Genomic DNA, 14,652 nt, shown 5'->3' with positions numbered 1-14,652 from the left:
AAGATAATCCTCTTATAAAAATAAATCTTACGAGCATTTGAAACGGGACGTGTTTACTCTCGAATTGCATATATCTTCAAGAATCTTTCATAGGATTTAGGACTGTCAACAAGACAATTTAAGCGCTTACGAACATCTACGTTGATATATAATGGAAAAAAGGCCTGTACCATCAATTCATAGACGAACATTACAGGCTCTAAAATAGCATGAAAAAAGAAATTTAAGCCAGCAAAATAGTTTAGTGAATCTTTCATCTTTCAGCCTGGTCTTAACTCGTACAGAACAACTACATTGTCATAAAATGTTTAGCATTTTCTGACTTAAATAAATCCACTGTCAGCTCTTTAGGTATCGGCTGTTTATTTATGTTAACCATGCCCCAAGCTGAGCTACTTATTTATATAGCAAATTGTTTGTTGCCTGTGCTTTCCATCCTGGCTTCATGTGCATCCCTGCAAGAGAGAGGGTAAGAAGACAAACAATTATTTGCTGATATACCATATATGTATCAGTGTTGATGCATGAATAAAACAATTAGCATAAGAATCAGATAGGTGACATAGTTTGAAAAAGTCCATTTTATGAAAATTAGTGTCTTAGAATCTAATAAGGTTTTCAGAAGCTAGTGAACTGTAAGTAAATGAGTGCTGAATTCATTCAGAAGTGAGGTTGGCAATCCGGGAAACTTTAATGAAAAAAGTACTACCGTGGCTCTTTCTTTTTTGTTTCTTGCTATAAAAAATATTCATGATAAACTGACATGCATGGGAAATGAGGAAGCAGAGTTCAAAGTTGTTCTCACATTACAGGTAAAGTAAATAAAGTATGTCTCAGCAGAAAGAAAAAACAAAATCTCATTCTGTTATAAGCAATGGATTTGGATATTTGCACACCTCAAAAAATAGTTGGAGAATTCATGCTGCGTTGGAGGACAAAGGTCCTAATAATAAAGCGAACCTGCAGAAACCCAAGTGAAAATGTTCAGATACCAAAATGGTCTAAGAACATAATCTCAAAGAGTTTAACTACTACTACTACTATTATTATTATGACCTTGCCACCAATTTCCTCGAGAAGCATCATTCGAATTGCTTCCATTTGGATCATCTTCCCGGCCATCTTTTTTGAACTAATTCATTCAAAAGAATACACGATCACAACAAATTATTTATTTACACGTTTTTATCAATTAATCATGCTCACAGTATATAATCAAGACTCACCACAGGGTAAGATTCAGAGATTTGGGAACTTTGAGAATGGGAATACACATCTTGCCCTCCATAATAAATCGAAGAACTTAGATGACATGGTTCCACTCTTTCTTCTTGAAGAACGGAACTCCTGTCCTTGTAGGGTATGCTACATCGTTCAACTTCGCCATTCTTAGCTATGTATGGGGGAAATACAAGTTTGAGGTATAGATTATCCATTAGAGAAGATGAGAACTTCCATAGTGGAATGAATATGATGAGAGAAATGAAAAGAATTAGACATTTCATTTGTATCAGTTTGGAAAAAAAAAAAAAGAGAGAAAATATCGAGTCTTTTCGCATAAGCTAGTATGATATGGTGATTGATAGAGAAAAATGATTTTAGACATGATTGATGCTAAAGACACATAAAAAGGTGTAATTAATTTAAACTAAAGAATTATAAATGAGATGGTCCAACTTACTAAAATTAATTAGACAAATATAATTAATTAAATTTAGTGTTTGTCTCCAGCGTTACTCTTTAGATGTATGTATACTTTCACCAACAAAAAAAAAAACTTCAAAATATTCTATTTTGACAACGCATCATACAATATTGATATCGAATATAGCTTTTTCGTTTCCTAGAATATATGACAGTTCTACTAATTTCTAAGAATTTGGCTTTTAAAAAATAGGAGCATATGAAAGGAAGTATCTCCCAATAACATAACTTATTTTTTAATAAGATTTAGTGTCGATTCTAAAATCAAGAATTCCATTCTTTTTTTATTGATTAAGAGATGAAGAAATGAAAAGATGTAGAAGCAAACCATATCTGAGTGATAATTATACCTGAGCTTCCATATTTGTTGGTGGGCCATGTTTGGTTTCCAGGGGCATGTTTCTGCCAAGATCCTATAAGATCAGAACTTTGGGAGTTCCTCCCCACCACCTAAAACCAGACCAAAAATAAACCAATTGAGTGACATTAACAAACTACATAGATGGAACATTTTTGCTCTAGTTTTTCCTTTTTTACACTTGTGTGGCCAAACCAAGCCACCCAAAACCATTTCCTCCTCAGTAGAGGGACGATTTTTCCTTCGTTAATAGCTCATATATAAATTTATATATATATTTCTTTACAATAAACATAAATGATAAGAAGCAAAAAAGCATGTAAAATTTCTAAAGCAGTAAATGAACATGCCTTCGATGGAGGAGGAAAAATGGAAGCGAAAATCCCAGTGGACAGGTGCTGAGATGGAAACTCTTTGCCACCAAAAAGCTCGGCAGTAAAAGATGAAGACGAGTTAGCTTGCTTCTTACCCTCCATTGACCTTTGTCAGTTAACTCACTAAGCAAAACTATCTGCAGAAAAAGTTAACCCAGTTGAAATAATCTGATAAAGGTTATTTATTTAACCTGAAAAAGCTACTCCGGAGCTTAATAAACCCAGTTGAAATAAACAAACAATGAAGAAAAGAAAAGGCAGAGAAAGAAACAGTGTGTGAAAAAATATCAGAAACTCATGCAAAAATTCACAGTAAGAAAATCTCTTTTATAGAAGGACGGCACTGCTGAGAGAGTGCCGCCCATGTGCCACCATCTGCCAAAAATTATAGAAATAATTTCTTTTATTATTATTCCTTCTCTCTTTCTTCTTCTTCTTCTTCTTTTTTTTTTTTTTTTTTTTTTGATTACCAAAAAGCCTGGGAAATTTCCTTCTCACTGTCCTTTACATTCTATTATCTGCATTTTTACAATATAATATCATATTAACCAACCAACCATCATCATCGTTTTCCACGACATATTAAACGGATAAGTGCCACGTGGGCTCCACATGTCGTCCCAAGGGACGAACACTCTAGCGCCACGTGTACCCAAATGGATAATTTCCACTCTTTCATAGCATATTATTATGACCCCTCTCTCTGCCTCTCTGCTATGCCGTGCCATGTTCATTGCTCATTTCTGATTCTTTGTCTTTGTTCCTCGAAATGTCCTCATTCTTAGTCAGTGATTTTCTTTAATAAACAAGTTGAAAAAGGCATGGATTGATTAATCACAAAAAACCAAATATTATTAATCTTTCTTCTGATCCCACCAGTACTAAATTAGATAAGGTTGCATCTTTTTTCTTCCAAAATAGTGGTGGACTCCAACTTCATTGGCTGTCTTCCTCTAAAAATCAAAAGAGGACCATATACTACGTCTCTCTCTCTCTCTCTCTCATATAAAGCTACCAAACCATATCTAAGATATCTTCATAGCTCATGAGTATGAGAAGTTGGTGTATGCGTATAGAACATAGAGACATGAGAATTTAATATCAGTAAAACTTGTAAACAGAAGAGAACAATTTCTGTGTCAATGTCTTTTAGCTGATATGATTTTTCTTTGGATTGTAGCGAAAGCTTTAGAGCAAAATCAATTCGGTTAAAATTATTGGTTTGAATTGAAACGATCACTGAAATTAAAAGCTTTGTGAGCCATAAAGAATAGAGAGAGAGAGAGAGAGCTCGATCCTTTAACTCTATTTGCAGCACTTTGGTGTATACATTTGACTTTTAGATATGAGACAAACAATGCAATTATTTGTTGTATCATGCATTTTGAGAAATTTCTAACCTTAGGGTCCCATCATCATTATATATTCAATATATATACTTCAATTTGGTAGGAAAATGTGAAGACATGGTAAGTTGCAGCTAGCTAGCCACTACTTGCATTCATATCAGAACTCGAGTATGATGAATTGCTTAGATTTTTCCAAGTAAAATGCTGAATATATATTTATTGGTGATTTTGTCGTTTGTTTTGGACATAAGTGGAAGTGGACCGATCAAATCTGAACTTGGAGCAAAGCAAAGTGATAAGAGTTTGGTCTATCTATCCAAATAAAGGATAAAAGAAATGATCTAAAGAATCAATTCTCACAATGAGTCAATGACAATCTATTCGTTTAAAAAATGGCCAAAAAATAAAAATCGTCGTGAGCGGCAGGATTCGAACCTGCGCGGGCAAAGCCCACATGATTTCTAGTCATGCCCGATAACCACTCCGGCACGCCCACTCAATGATTTGTTGACATCATTATAAAATATTTGTTTGTTACCTTTATCTTACAATACTCTTTATAGGCTCTCTACCGATCGTTTCTATATTAGAACCAAATACTGATTCGTTTACAAATATGTGACACATGATTAAGCGAGAAACAAGCTAATTCCATTGAATTTGCTTTTTCATCTTCAAAACATTAGGAAATTGCTCTTTGTTATATTACGAGTAATAATGTATGCACCCAAACATTACACATAATGATGTGTCAATCACATTTATTAAAATTAAGATTCACTGTTTTAAAAAGTAGTGACACGTTACTGTTGAGTACATATTTTAGGTGCACATATCATTATTCTTCTATTATATTATATGGGGTTGTGCTTTTTAACATTTATGTGGGCATGTTTGGTTTTAAAGGAATAAATTTTAGAATGGAATGTGAATAACCATTCCTTTATACTTTCCATTTTAAACAAATGAATGATAATTCCATTAGATGGTTATTCTTGAATTGCCAATCTATTACGAGTCCTTTAAAGTTTATTTTTAAATATTATTCCATTTCAAATTACAATTCTCTCTACCTATGTTCTACCAAATCAAACATGACTTTCTAAGAAAAACCTTTAGCCACAACATCTAAAAGGATTCCATGAACTGTTTAGCTTCAAGTTAAAGACTAAAATGGCCATGATAAATGGTAGACACCATCTTTCTTGTATAAGCATTCCTTACATATAACAGATTCTGTTTAAGCAGCTCGAAATTTCATTCTCATCAGGTTTTCACTTCAATAGTTTTAGAAAGGAAGAAAGATTTTAGAAGTTTGAGTTGATTAAATCATGTTTTTTATTATGTTCATAAGCTTCAATATACAATCGATAATGCCCCATATGAGGAGAACAAAAACCATATGAAACTTCTAAAACCTGACTCTACCTCTCTAAAATGATAAGTGAAGGGAAAAAAATATATCCTAATATCGTTTAGGCTAAGGAGAGAAAACATTGTTCTGGGCTGACTCCAGTCTTCACCAACAGCACGCTCCTTGCATATTGCAGAAGATCACCAACTTCTTGGTTTCGTATCTTTCTTCTTCTGCAAGTAAAACAATACAGATTTTGTCTTTTAGATTTCTAATTACAAGAAAGACCTGAAAAAAGATGAATATAACAAAAAAGAGAGAATGTATGCTAAAAATGATATGAATAACATACGTACAGTCAATTAGATACATGACAAAATATGTGAGCCAGAATGAGCTTAGAGGGAACGACATAATAAAGGTGAAATGCAAACCTCAGTGTGCGCCAAATATCTCTTCTGGCGGATCATACATATGCTTTTCGGGAAAGAGCTCTTCAAAGTCTTGCTTGACTCTGTTTCTCAAAAGAGGGTGTGGCAGGAGGCCCTTCAGTAAAATCCTAAAAGGCAACTCTTCTGGCGGGTCTGGAGATTTCTTCATGTCCTCGTATATGTTCATTGCATCTCCAGGAGAACCAATGCTCAAAAAACCTCTAATAACTTCTGAATATGTTTGAGAATCGGGAAATATATCTTCATTTTTCATGCTCTCCCATAGCTGCATAACTTCATCCATTTTCTTACTCCTTGCAAGTGCAATAATCAAGTCTTTGTACATAAAAACATCAGCCTTGTACCAGTCTTGCTTTCGAACCACATTAAATACCTGAAAGATTCATTGAGTTGCTAGTGAGGTCACACAAAGAAGCGCCATTACAACAAACAACATCGAATTAATTCTTTTACAAGTGCACATATGTCTTCTAAGCATTTAATCAAACAGATTGCAAGCGTAATGAGTTAAACTGCTCTGCTTAAAATGCGTGAGAAGCATGAGCAAAACGTGTCCAAGTCCATACATATCTAAGTAACATTTAGTCAAACACGTTGCGAGCAGATATGAAAACATATTGGCAACAGAAGAAGAAAGCAAGAAAAAGTAAATATAAGAACCTTGGTAGCCAAAGTAACCTCCTCCTGGCGCTCAAGTTCAGTGAGAACAGCAATCAAATCAAGCTTCAAAAGCCTCAGAACATGGGTTTTGATAAACTTGTCAAGCTTCTCTTCGTCATCCTTGAACCTCTTCAACCCCAATATCACAAAAAGCGCTTCTTTCCCAATAAGCTTCTTGCCTCTCCAAAGGGGTCCCCTGGGCCTTCCGTCATGGTATAGTCTAAACCCGCAAATGGGTTCCCGCGAATCGATTTCAAATGCTAAAACTTTTGATTTTATAGGCAACAGCGTCTCCTTAATCGGTGTACAGTGAATTACTCGGAATAATCCTGAAACCAAGGTTGAAATTTTTGATCTTGAAAATGCTCGAGTCGCCATCAGAACTCTGATAGAAAAAAGTCGATCAATAGAGTGGCTCAAAGGCTTCGTTTGGGAGTGTCAGCGCTTCCGGCTGTTATGCCTTTGGTGTCACTTGTCAGTGTAAATGCATAGGAAAGTTGATACTGCGGAACCAAACCTACAACAACCAATTATAACGAAGTCATATGGTTATTGAGACAATAATATTTCAAAAATATACTTACTCACATTGTTTTTTATTTTATTTATTGTCCATTTTTCAGTTATTTATTTATTAAGGAAAATGAAACAAAAACAAATCCATAAAAGTCATAGAGTAATTATGAATCACACAAGAATAACGCAAATTCAGTCCAACCAACCAGAATATAATGAAAATCCACATTCAAGTTCAGTCCAACCAACCAGAAGATAATGAAAACCCACATTGATAAAATGAAAACTAGATACTAAACAAAAACAACATATTAACCTGTCCGAAAATGTTTATATATATAAATATAGGGCATTGCTCAAGTGGAGACTGTAAAAACATTTCCACCGGTGGGGACGTTTATTTTGCACCCTTTGATCAAATAAAGGGCTGTGATTTTCCAAATATTTGGTCTATCTCTCTCATAACTATTCTCTCTCTCTTTCCCTCACAATCGAACCCATCCACATTCACAACTATTCTCTCTCTCTCTCTTCCGAATCTGTTTCTTTTCGACTTTCCTGCTCTTGTTAGGCTAGTAAGACGAATCTATTTACTTCAAACTAGTTCGGCCATTGATCTCTAGTTCGGCCATTGATCTCTGCTGTACCTGGAATCCAAGTAATCCATCCGCTTGTGATTGCTTTTATTGAATCACTGTATATAAGGCCTGGAAACTATTACCTCGTATCGCCTAGGGAACACTATAGCTTTCAAACTTCCTTGCCTTATCCTATTGAAGTCCAATTATCATTTTCTTGCCATTAATTTAGCTTTCACGAACCTGCCCATCTCATAAGATCAGGTATATACAAAGTTTCTCTGTAGTCTGCAATTTGTATTATTTTTCATTGAATCTCTCCAAGCTTTGATATTTTCTTACCCACAGATACTTAAGGTGGGTTATGAAGATTTTGGCTTAAATTATTGTTAGCTAGACTATCTTTGCCTGTTTATGGATTGAACCCATTACTAATTCATTGATTCTCTCCAAGCTTTGATATCTCTTTGTAATGGAGGGACTAAATATATAGTTAATTGAACAACAAATAAAGATAAAATATAGTGAAGAAATTCACAGTTTCCACCTATTATACGAATGTAAATTAACGATATATGTGTTTGGCAGTGGGGCGTTAGGCTGTGGTTGATTTCAGACTGGGTTTCAAAGCAAGGCTACTGGTGGTTTCTTATTTGTGGATTTAGGGGCTGCGGAGTTGGAGAGTGAAGTTTCTCTGTCTAAGCACCAAAGCTGATTCGACTCTGTTATTTTGGGGTGTGCAGGTTGGACTCTGTTATTTTGGGGTAATTTTTGTGTGGTCCGTAGTGATGTTAGATTTGTAGCAGGTTTGTACAATTAAGACCAGTAATAATAGTTGATTTACAACTTAACTTAGCCATGACCTACTGTGTTTAGTGATTTTAGTTTGGCATTCTGTTTGCTTGTTATGTTTCAATGCGAGGGGTTTGTTTGAAAAAAATGCTAAATTAAAGAAGAATGATGTTTATGCATGGAAGGTGTCATTTATGGTATTAGGTTGATGAAGAGGTGCCGTTTATGTAGTTGAGTAGATTGAACTTTTGCTAAGGATTTGTTAAGTATTAAAGCATTTCTATTATTTTATATATATACATGATTTCATGACTTCCCTTCGGTTTGTTGGTTTTTTCTGAAGTAGTCTGTGAAAACTTATTTGAAATATATTCCCATGAATTGGAAAAGGTTGTGGTGGTTATAGCTATGTATAATATTGTTATATATAAAACTAGGGACAACATATTCCAATACTACTGGGTTATGATATGTCACTAAAGTTTAACAATAGACTGCAATTCGTTTTGATTGGAAATTAAAGTCGTTTAAAATTAGTGTTTTTACTGTTGTTAATATATTACCCAATTTTGGGGGTTTCTCCAATATGTTAGGCGAAGCTGATATTTTGGTGAAGCAATTATTATTTTAATGTGACACCATTGATGATGTGTAAATGTCGATAACCAATTTAAATTATTATATAATAATTATAATTATGGAAAGAAATTCTTTGTTATTGTAGGCAACTATGGATAGGGAAAAGTTAGGGGACATCTTGTTGGCATTGAATTCACATGAGAGTGAAGTGAAGGAATTGAAGCAGGAAATTGCATCTCTTAGACATGGTGTTTCCCAGCTTCGTTTGTCTGAGGTTAGAGAAGGAGAAGAGGGCAATTCTTTTGAAGTTTTTTTGGAGAAGGCATCTTTGGTAATGAGTGAATGTAACATTGTGAGTGAGAAATTGAGTAAATTGGATGGTGCAAATGTAGATATGGTGGAGGTGGGTCGTTTGGAAGATAAATTTAGTGTAGGAACACCGTCGATGAATTTGGGAAAGGTTGAGTTATCTAAATCCAAAACATTACAAGTGGAATTGGAGTTGCGAAAACTTGATCCCGTTGATGGGGGGGGGGGGGGGGTTAAAAATGTTCAACTTGAGTCGGAGGAGGTTTTTTTGGTTGACTTAAATGAGATAAGCGAAGTTGATAAGTTGCCTAGTGTGCTTGGTTGCGATGAGTTGGGTGTAGAAATTGGAGAGGGGCCTTCCAATATTGGTACTTTTACTGTAGAAATGAATGATTTAGAGGTTGATGGTGTTGATGGTAATAGTTTGAATGATAAGATTTTATTTGATCCTGAAGTGGGTAGGGAGAAGAAGAGTGGTGTATCTAATCATAGTGAGAAAGTGTGGTCTAGTTGTGTAGAAGGGAATGATTTATGTATGGAACTGGAAAAATTTACAGATATTGTTAGTGAGAGCAAACATTGTGATAGGATTTCATTGTCGACGACTGAAGAAAAAATAAAATGGCACTTTGAGGATGAAAGGAAATTGGTTTTGAAATTTGGAGGTAGTGGTTTTGATTGTGATATGTATGACATTGAAGATAGCGAAGTTGATAAAATTGTTGGGAAGGTATTGTTGATTATATTTTTTTTATTTTGGTGTACTAAATCCAATACAAATACATGTAGTTGGAATAATCTTAGAATCTACTTAACTTGTAGTGTTTGAATTTAGTATACTTTGGATCGTTGTTGCATTAGTGGAGACCTCTTAAGCCGAACAAAGTGGTCAAATTTGGAGTTGTTGAACGATTATGAGGAAAAGTTGTTGAACTATGTGATGGACTCGAAATTACCTCCGGTGTAAGCTTTTGAATGCTTTGTATTTAAATATTTGGCCATGTTATATTTAAACAGATGATATAATTATTTGAACTAATTTTTTCATTTACAAGGGAGATAGTTTTCTTGGGAGACAAAGTAGTTGGGCGGAGGTCTGATTTTTTGAGTTTGGGAGATAAAGAACTATGCAGCGCAAGAGTGAGGATGTTAAATAAATTTGTAATTTTGAGGTTGGTCAATGAAGACTTATACTCACATTAACTAATATGTGACAAGTTTTTTAATGTTGAAGGTTTTCAACTGTATGATTGATATTTTATCAGCGGTTGAAGTGGAAAAGAATGGGAAAAAGATGAGATTCTGGTGGATCCCGACAGCTTTATCGGTTTGTATTAGTTAAAAGAATTTTGTTGTTTTTTTTGTATGCCATGTTGATGACAATATTGTTTGGTTTTTTTAATTTTCTTTTTGTAGCGGCCAGACAGTTTATGTTATAGTACTATAAGTAATAAAAAGACATGGTTTGAATGGTGTGGAGAGGTTGATCAGTTGGAAAAGGTTAAATTGATTACTTTTATGAATATAATTTATGGTTTCCTATTTTATTTTTATGAGATTTTAGTAATTCTTATTGATGAGTATCTGGCAAGTTTACGTGCCTGTGCTTGCTAAAAGACATTGGTTTCTAGCCGTAATCAATATGTTTGAGAAGAAAGTTAATGTGTTCGATAACTTCAGCATTCCTTCGTATTTATTATGTGGTGGCATAATTATGTCGATGGTTTGTATATATTGTGTAGTTTTTTTATTCACATTATAATTTTATTTTTTAGAAATGTTTCAAAATTTATGAACTATCATTTTTTTACTCATTTTGAATATTTTTTGTGTCTTTTGTGAACAGCTATGCTCCATGGACAATGCATTCAGTGAACAATTCAAAAAAGTTTACGGATCCGATTTTTCTTTTACACAATTTAGTATAAGTGAACCTATTTCCCATCGATACAAATGCGTTGATTATGATTGCAGTGTGTATGTCACAAGAATGCTTCTACAAGAATATGTGAAGGGAGTGTTAGGTGATGAAGCAGATGATGTGGTTGATGACTATGTTCCTGGAATACCTATTCGAATAGGACCATTATATGTTAGTGTATCTGAATGTTTAAAAAAAAATTGTGTGAAAATATAATATTACTAATAATTAATGTTTGAATTGTATTAGGTACCGCGGGAGTTTGATTGGAAGGTTATAGGGGCACTAATTTTGACATCTTCACTGAACAAAAGAAGAGATTTTATAATACAGAAAGCGTCCTGCGTTTGTTAACTTTGTTTTGTAATTTTGTGAGTAATGTGAATAGGCACACAATTATGACATGCAAGGATTGCATTAGTTAGAAAGCTACGCTAAGGAAGAATAAAAAGAAGATATTGAAGTGTATTGGAATCAATGAATGTGTTGATTTAAGTTTTGTAATATATTGCAATTTATCAATGATTTTATAGTTAATATACCTTATTTTGGATTTCTTTGTCCAGTCTACAATCTTTGGAGTAGCTATTTTTTTTAGAAATAATAGTGATTTCAATTGACAAAATTAGGGAAAAGCTTTGTGTTGTTCAGGCTGTAAATTGTTGAAAAATAAAGATGTTTGAACTTAACCAATGAGCCACACGCGTGGCTGATATTTCAACCATGAAACTGTTAAACAACTATAGGAAGCAGTCACTAATTTTGGATGTTACTTGGATTCAAAAATTGGTTATTATACAAAACTTCAGCACAAGTGGTCCTATTAATTAATAATATAGAACTTGGGCAACAATAGTTGTTTTTAAAGTAGACATATAAATGTTCATTAATAAACAACAACCTGATTATTGTAATTATGTTCTAAAAGTGAAGGAAGAACAAGTATTAATTTAATTTTATTGTTGCTGCTGCCCCACGGGCCCAGTATATGAATTGTTGATGGAGTCCTTTTAATCTCCTTAGTTGTCCCTTTTGAAATCACTTTCGCTGTCTTCACCTGTCCATTGAACCTGCAATTTGATTAATTTCAATTAGTTTTGATTTAAATATAACTCCTATTCTTGTGGATTGTTATTTGATTTAAGGTACCATTTCCTCGTGGACATTTTCAAGTATGGACTTGTAATTATTCAAGGCCGTCGTTGTTGTAATCATTTGCTGCATTAACTCTCTTTGAACCGCATTTATTTTTCGTATAAGTGTTTTTGGTGTTGACTGTGTTACCTAATATTGAATTTGAAAAATATATATAAGATTGCTCTAAGTATTCAGAAAAAGTTTATGGAATGCTAGAATGAAGGATGCAGCTGAGACATAGATGTGTCTTTTTGTACTATAGTTAAAATAAATAATGTTTGGAGTTCGTGGCATAGCGAGATAAAGTGAGATTAAATTTTTTTAATACAAAAATACACAGTTCACATACCAAGTGATTTATAATATTGAAGTTAACTTTCACCATCAAATTGAATAACATACCTTGTGGTGTGTTATTGTACACAAAACTTCTCTTTTGTACTTTTCACAGTTCTCCTTTGTTTGTTCTTCCCAGAATTCTGATGCCGATTTACCAGACAAACACCACGGCTTTGTAATTATGACCAGTTTTTCTCGAACAAGCATTGACTTGGGTGGTAGTTGTGGTATTCGGTTGGGAACAATTCCACAACTTTGCATTGAAACTCGCTCCCCCAAATACCACTCTGCTCCGTTCGGGCCAACTAGTAAGATTCGACTGGAGTTGGCTACCTCATTTAGGGCAACATAGTAAGGTTGAATTTCTTCATCTCCCCATGGACAAAGGTCAACCTGGTTAAATTAGAAATTTAGTGAATTTGGTTTCATAATTACAGTCTATACGCTAGCATAGCGTACATTTGATTTTACCTCGTCCAATGTTAGATTTGTTAGTTTTTCCCTATAGTACTTCAACAGGGCCGCAATCCCCATTGTTGGTGGAGGGCAATTACTCCACAGAAGGCTTCGTGGAAAGACTTTTGATGATATCGATTGTGGTGTAACACGCACACATGGTAGGTATTCCCTTGCCCAAACCTGTTATAAGAAGAAAATTGTTTGTTAAGTTTCAATAATATATTAAAAATTAATGTTTTATACAACATTCTATGATGACTAGAAAAATGGCAACACAAACATGCCTCATACAGAGATTTTGTATTACCTTCCATGCTTTCCAAAGGCCTCCCATGCAGTGTGTGTTGTGTCTACATAAGTCATCCATTTGCTGGTACATAAAAGCCAATGCAGCTCCCCCCCAATTGAAAGATCCTATATCTCCTATACTAGCCAAACACGGTAAGTAGTACAAGTGCACCATCTTATTAGAACGTGCAAACAAAGTGCACCCAAGTAGTGCGAGTATGAAGACCCTAGTTAAAATATCATGGTCTTCAATATTTCTTAGTTGCATATTGCGATAAGCTGTGTATAGCCAACTCAATTTCACCCTTCTTCTGCCAATGGTTGCTAGTGGTTGTCCTACTAACTTTGTTAGTTGTTCTATATTTTTGTGGATGCGTCTATCCATTTTCAATGGGTTACCATGCACTGGTATTCCAGAAATTGAACTAAAATCCTTGGGGGTCAATGTCATCTCTCCTAATTTCTCGAATATGAACGTATGTGTTGTGTCCCACCACTTCTCCCCAAGTACTTGTAATAGTGCAACATCCATTTCTGATTGGTTTATGCCGTCCACTAAAGGTTGTAATCCTGTCACTCTAACTCTATCTTTTACTGAATTTGGGAGCTTAGCATACCATTCGATGATTAGTTCACAATCTCCTGCCCTGTCAATATCAATCTCTTTCTCCTGACATGGTATATTAATTAATTTTGTACTCATAATAATACAAATTTTCAATTTTAAGATAATTTAAATAACCCACACCGACCTTCCCAATACAAATGAGCAAATTTTATGTTGTATGCATAAAAATAGAAACAAGTAAAACCAAACGAGAGGTGTAAGGACTAGGAATGACTTTTAATAATACGTTGGAATAAGTGTTTGTACAACTAAATGCCTATATGAAATTGGAGCTATATATACTTAAATTGAGTATATGAAATTGGAGCTATATATACTTAAATTGAGTACCTCAAATGAAAGGTGGTCCATTGAATTTAATCGGATAGTGTCCACTGAATTCCTTGTCCTTAATTTGTTCGGTCTACGAATGCCATGCTGTCCTTGGTGTACAATGATGTCTCAGTTGTGGTCGGATTTCCCCACCATGAATTCCTTGGTGCCAGAGCTGGAGGAGGAAGAGATGGGGGTGTCCGACTTACATACACGCTTGGAGGCCAGTTTCATCTTCACCTCATCGGACATGGTCATTCCTCTTTTCATGTTCCATGTTTTGATAAATTCGATTACCAAATTTAAGCTAGATTGAAGTGACAGTTAAAATTTTAATAAAAAACGCGATGAGACAAATTAAGGTAATAGTACAACAAAGAGTGCAAATAAATTTGTGATTCATACATGGCCAAATATGTATTCCCCAATGTAAGACGAATTAAACATATTTTCTAACCCCACCTCAGGAGTGCAGTAAAGTTGTCATTTTTTATATATGGCTTTTACTTGAGGATGCCATTTATGTCCCTGCCTATGTTTTCC

General features: G+C 34.4%; 4 protein-coding genes and 1 non-coding gene across 5 annotated transcripts; 1 reads left to right on the top strand and 4 right to left on the bottom strand.

Annotated features, from left to right (window-relative positions):
• Window positions 1-123: 123 nt before the first annotated feature.
• On the bottom strand, window positions 124-2,990 carry LOC133791161 (uncharacterized). The gene is made up of 7 exons (XM_062229080.1): window positions 2,907-2,990; window positions 2,413-2,573; window positions 2,055-2,154; window positions 1,227-1,393; window positions 1,057-1,132; window positions 897-960; window positions 124-455 (listed from the first exon to the last, which is right to left on the bottom strand). Exons 2-6 carry the CDS (start codon window positions 2,536-2,538, stop codon window positions 944-946), a joined length of 486 nt encoding a protein of 161 aa, XP_062085064.1. The 5' UTR covers window positions 2,539-2,573; window positions 2,907-2,990; the 3' UTR covers window positions 124-455; window positions 897-943.
• Window positions 2,991-4,199: 1,209 nt separating this feature from the next.
• TRNAS-AGA (transfer RNA serine (anticodon AGA)) lies at window positions 4,200-4,281 on the bottom strand. The gene has a single exon. It is a non-coding gene; the product is annotated as a tRNA-Ser (tRNA).
• Window positions 4,282-5,099: 818 nt separating this feature from the next.
• Window positions 5,100-6,821, bottom strand: LOC133791157 (protein THYLAKOID ASSEMBLY 8-like, chloroplastic). The gene is made up of 3 exons (XM_062229074.1): window positions 6,252-6,821; window positions 5,574-5,964; window positions 5,100-5,372 (listed from the first exon to the last, which is right to left on the bottom strand). Exons 1-2 carry the CDS (start codon window positions 6,627-6,629, stop codon window positions 5,575-5,577), a joined length of 768 nt encoding a protein of 255 aa, XP_062085058.1. The 5' UTR covers window positions 6,630-6,821; the 3' UTR covers window positions 5,100-5,372; window position 5,574.
• A 3,221-nt stretch (window positions 6,822-10,042) lies between these two features.
• Window positions 10,043-11,367, top strand: LOC133791587 (uncharacterized). The gene is made up of 4 exons (XM_062229510.1): window positions 10,043-10,748; window positions 10,872-11,117; window positions 11,196-11,219; window positions 11,335-11,367. Exons 1-4 carry the CDS (start codon window positions 10,602-10,604, stop codon window positions 11,365-11,367), a joined length of 450 nt encoding a protein of 149 aa, XP_062085494.1. The 5' UTR covers window positions 10,043-10,601.
• Window positions 11,368-11,965: 598 nt separating this feature from the next.
• On the bottom strand, window positions 11,966-13,701 carry LOC133791586 (protein MAINTENANCE OF MERISTEMS-like). The gene is made up of 4 exons (XM_062229509.1): window positions 13,189-13,701; window positions 12,894-13,061; window positions 12,486-12,815; window positions 11,966-12,016 (listed from the first exon to the last, which is right to left on the bottom strand). Exons 1-4 carry the CDS (start codon window positions 13,699-13,701, stop codon window positions 11,966-11,968), a joined length of 1,062 nt encoding a protein of 353 aa, XP_062085493.1.
• Between the last annotated feature and the right edge of the window lie 951 nt (window positions 13,702-14,652).

The sequence above is a fragment of the Humulus lupulus genome, chromosome 7 (assembly GCF_963169125.1).
Source record: "Humulus lupulus chromosome 7, drHumLupu1.1, whole genome shotgun sequence".
NCBI lineage: Eukaryota > Viridiplantae > Streptophyta > Magnoliopsida > Rosales > Cannabaceae > Humulus > Humulus lupulus.
This window is presented reverse-complemented; position numbering and strand designations above follow the sequence as displayed.

Excerpts from the sequence above, each read along its gene's own strand:
- LOC133791161 (XM_062229080.1), bottom strand. The coding sequence starts at position 2,538 with ATGGAGGGTAAGAAGCAAGCTAACTCGTCTTCATCTTTTACTGCCGAG. Across the intron at positions 2,155-2,412 it reads TTTTTCCTCCTCCATCGAAG|GTGGTGGGGAGGAACTCCCA; the intron begins GCATGTTCATTT and ends GTCTGGTTTTAG. Across the intron at positions 1,394-2,054 it reads CAACAAATATGGAAGCTCAG|CTAAGAATGGCGAAGTTGAA; the intron begins GTATAATTATCA and ends CCCCATACATAG.
- LOC133791157 (XM_062229074.1), bottom strand. The coding sequence starts at position 6,629 with ATGGCGACTCGAGCATTTTCAAGATCAAAAATTTCAACCTTGGTTTCA. Across the intron at positions 5,965-6,251 it reads AGGTTACTTTGGCTACCAAG|GTATTTAATGTGGTTCGAAA; the intron begins GTTCTTATATTT and ends TGAATCTTTCAG.
- LOC133791586 (XM_062229509.1), bottom strand. The coding sequence starts at position 13,701 with ATGGATGTTGCACTATTACAAGTACTTGGGGAGAAGTGGTGGGACACA. Across the intron at positions 13,062-13,188 it reads GCCTTTGGAAAGCATGGAAG|GTTTGGGCAAGGGAATACCT; the intron begins GTAATACAAAAT and ends TTCTTATAACAG. Across the intron at positions 12,816-12,893 it reads CAAATCTAACATTGGACGAG|GTTGACCTTTGTCCATGGGG; the intron begins GTAAAATCAAAT and ends TAATTTAACCAG.
- LOC133791587 (XM_062229510.1), top strand. The coding sequence starts at position 10,602 with ATGAGTATCTGGCAAGTTTACGTGCCTGTGCTTGCTAAAAGACATTGG. Across the intron at positions 10,749-10,871 it reads GTGGCATAATTATGTCGATG|CTATGCTCCATGGACAATGC; the intron begins GTTTGTATATAT and ends TTTTGTGAACAG. Across the intron at positions 11,118-11,195 it reads TTCGAATAGGACCATTATAT|GTACCGCGGGAGTTTGATTG; the intron begins GTTAGTGTATCT and ends GAATTGTATTAG.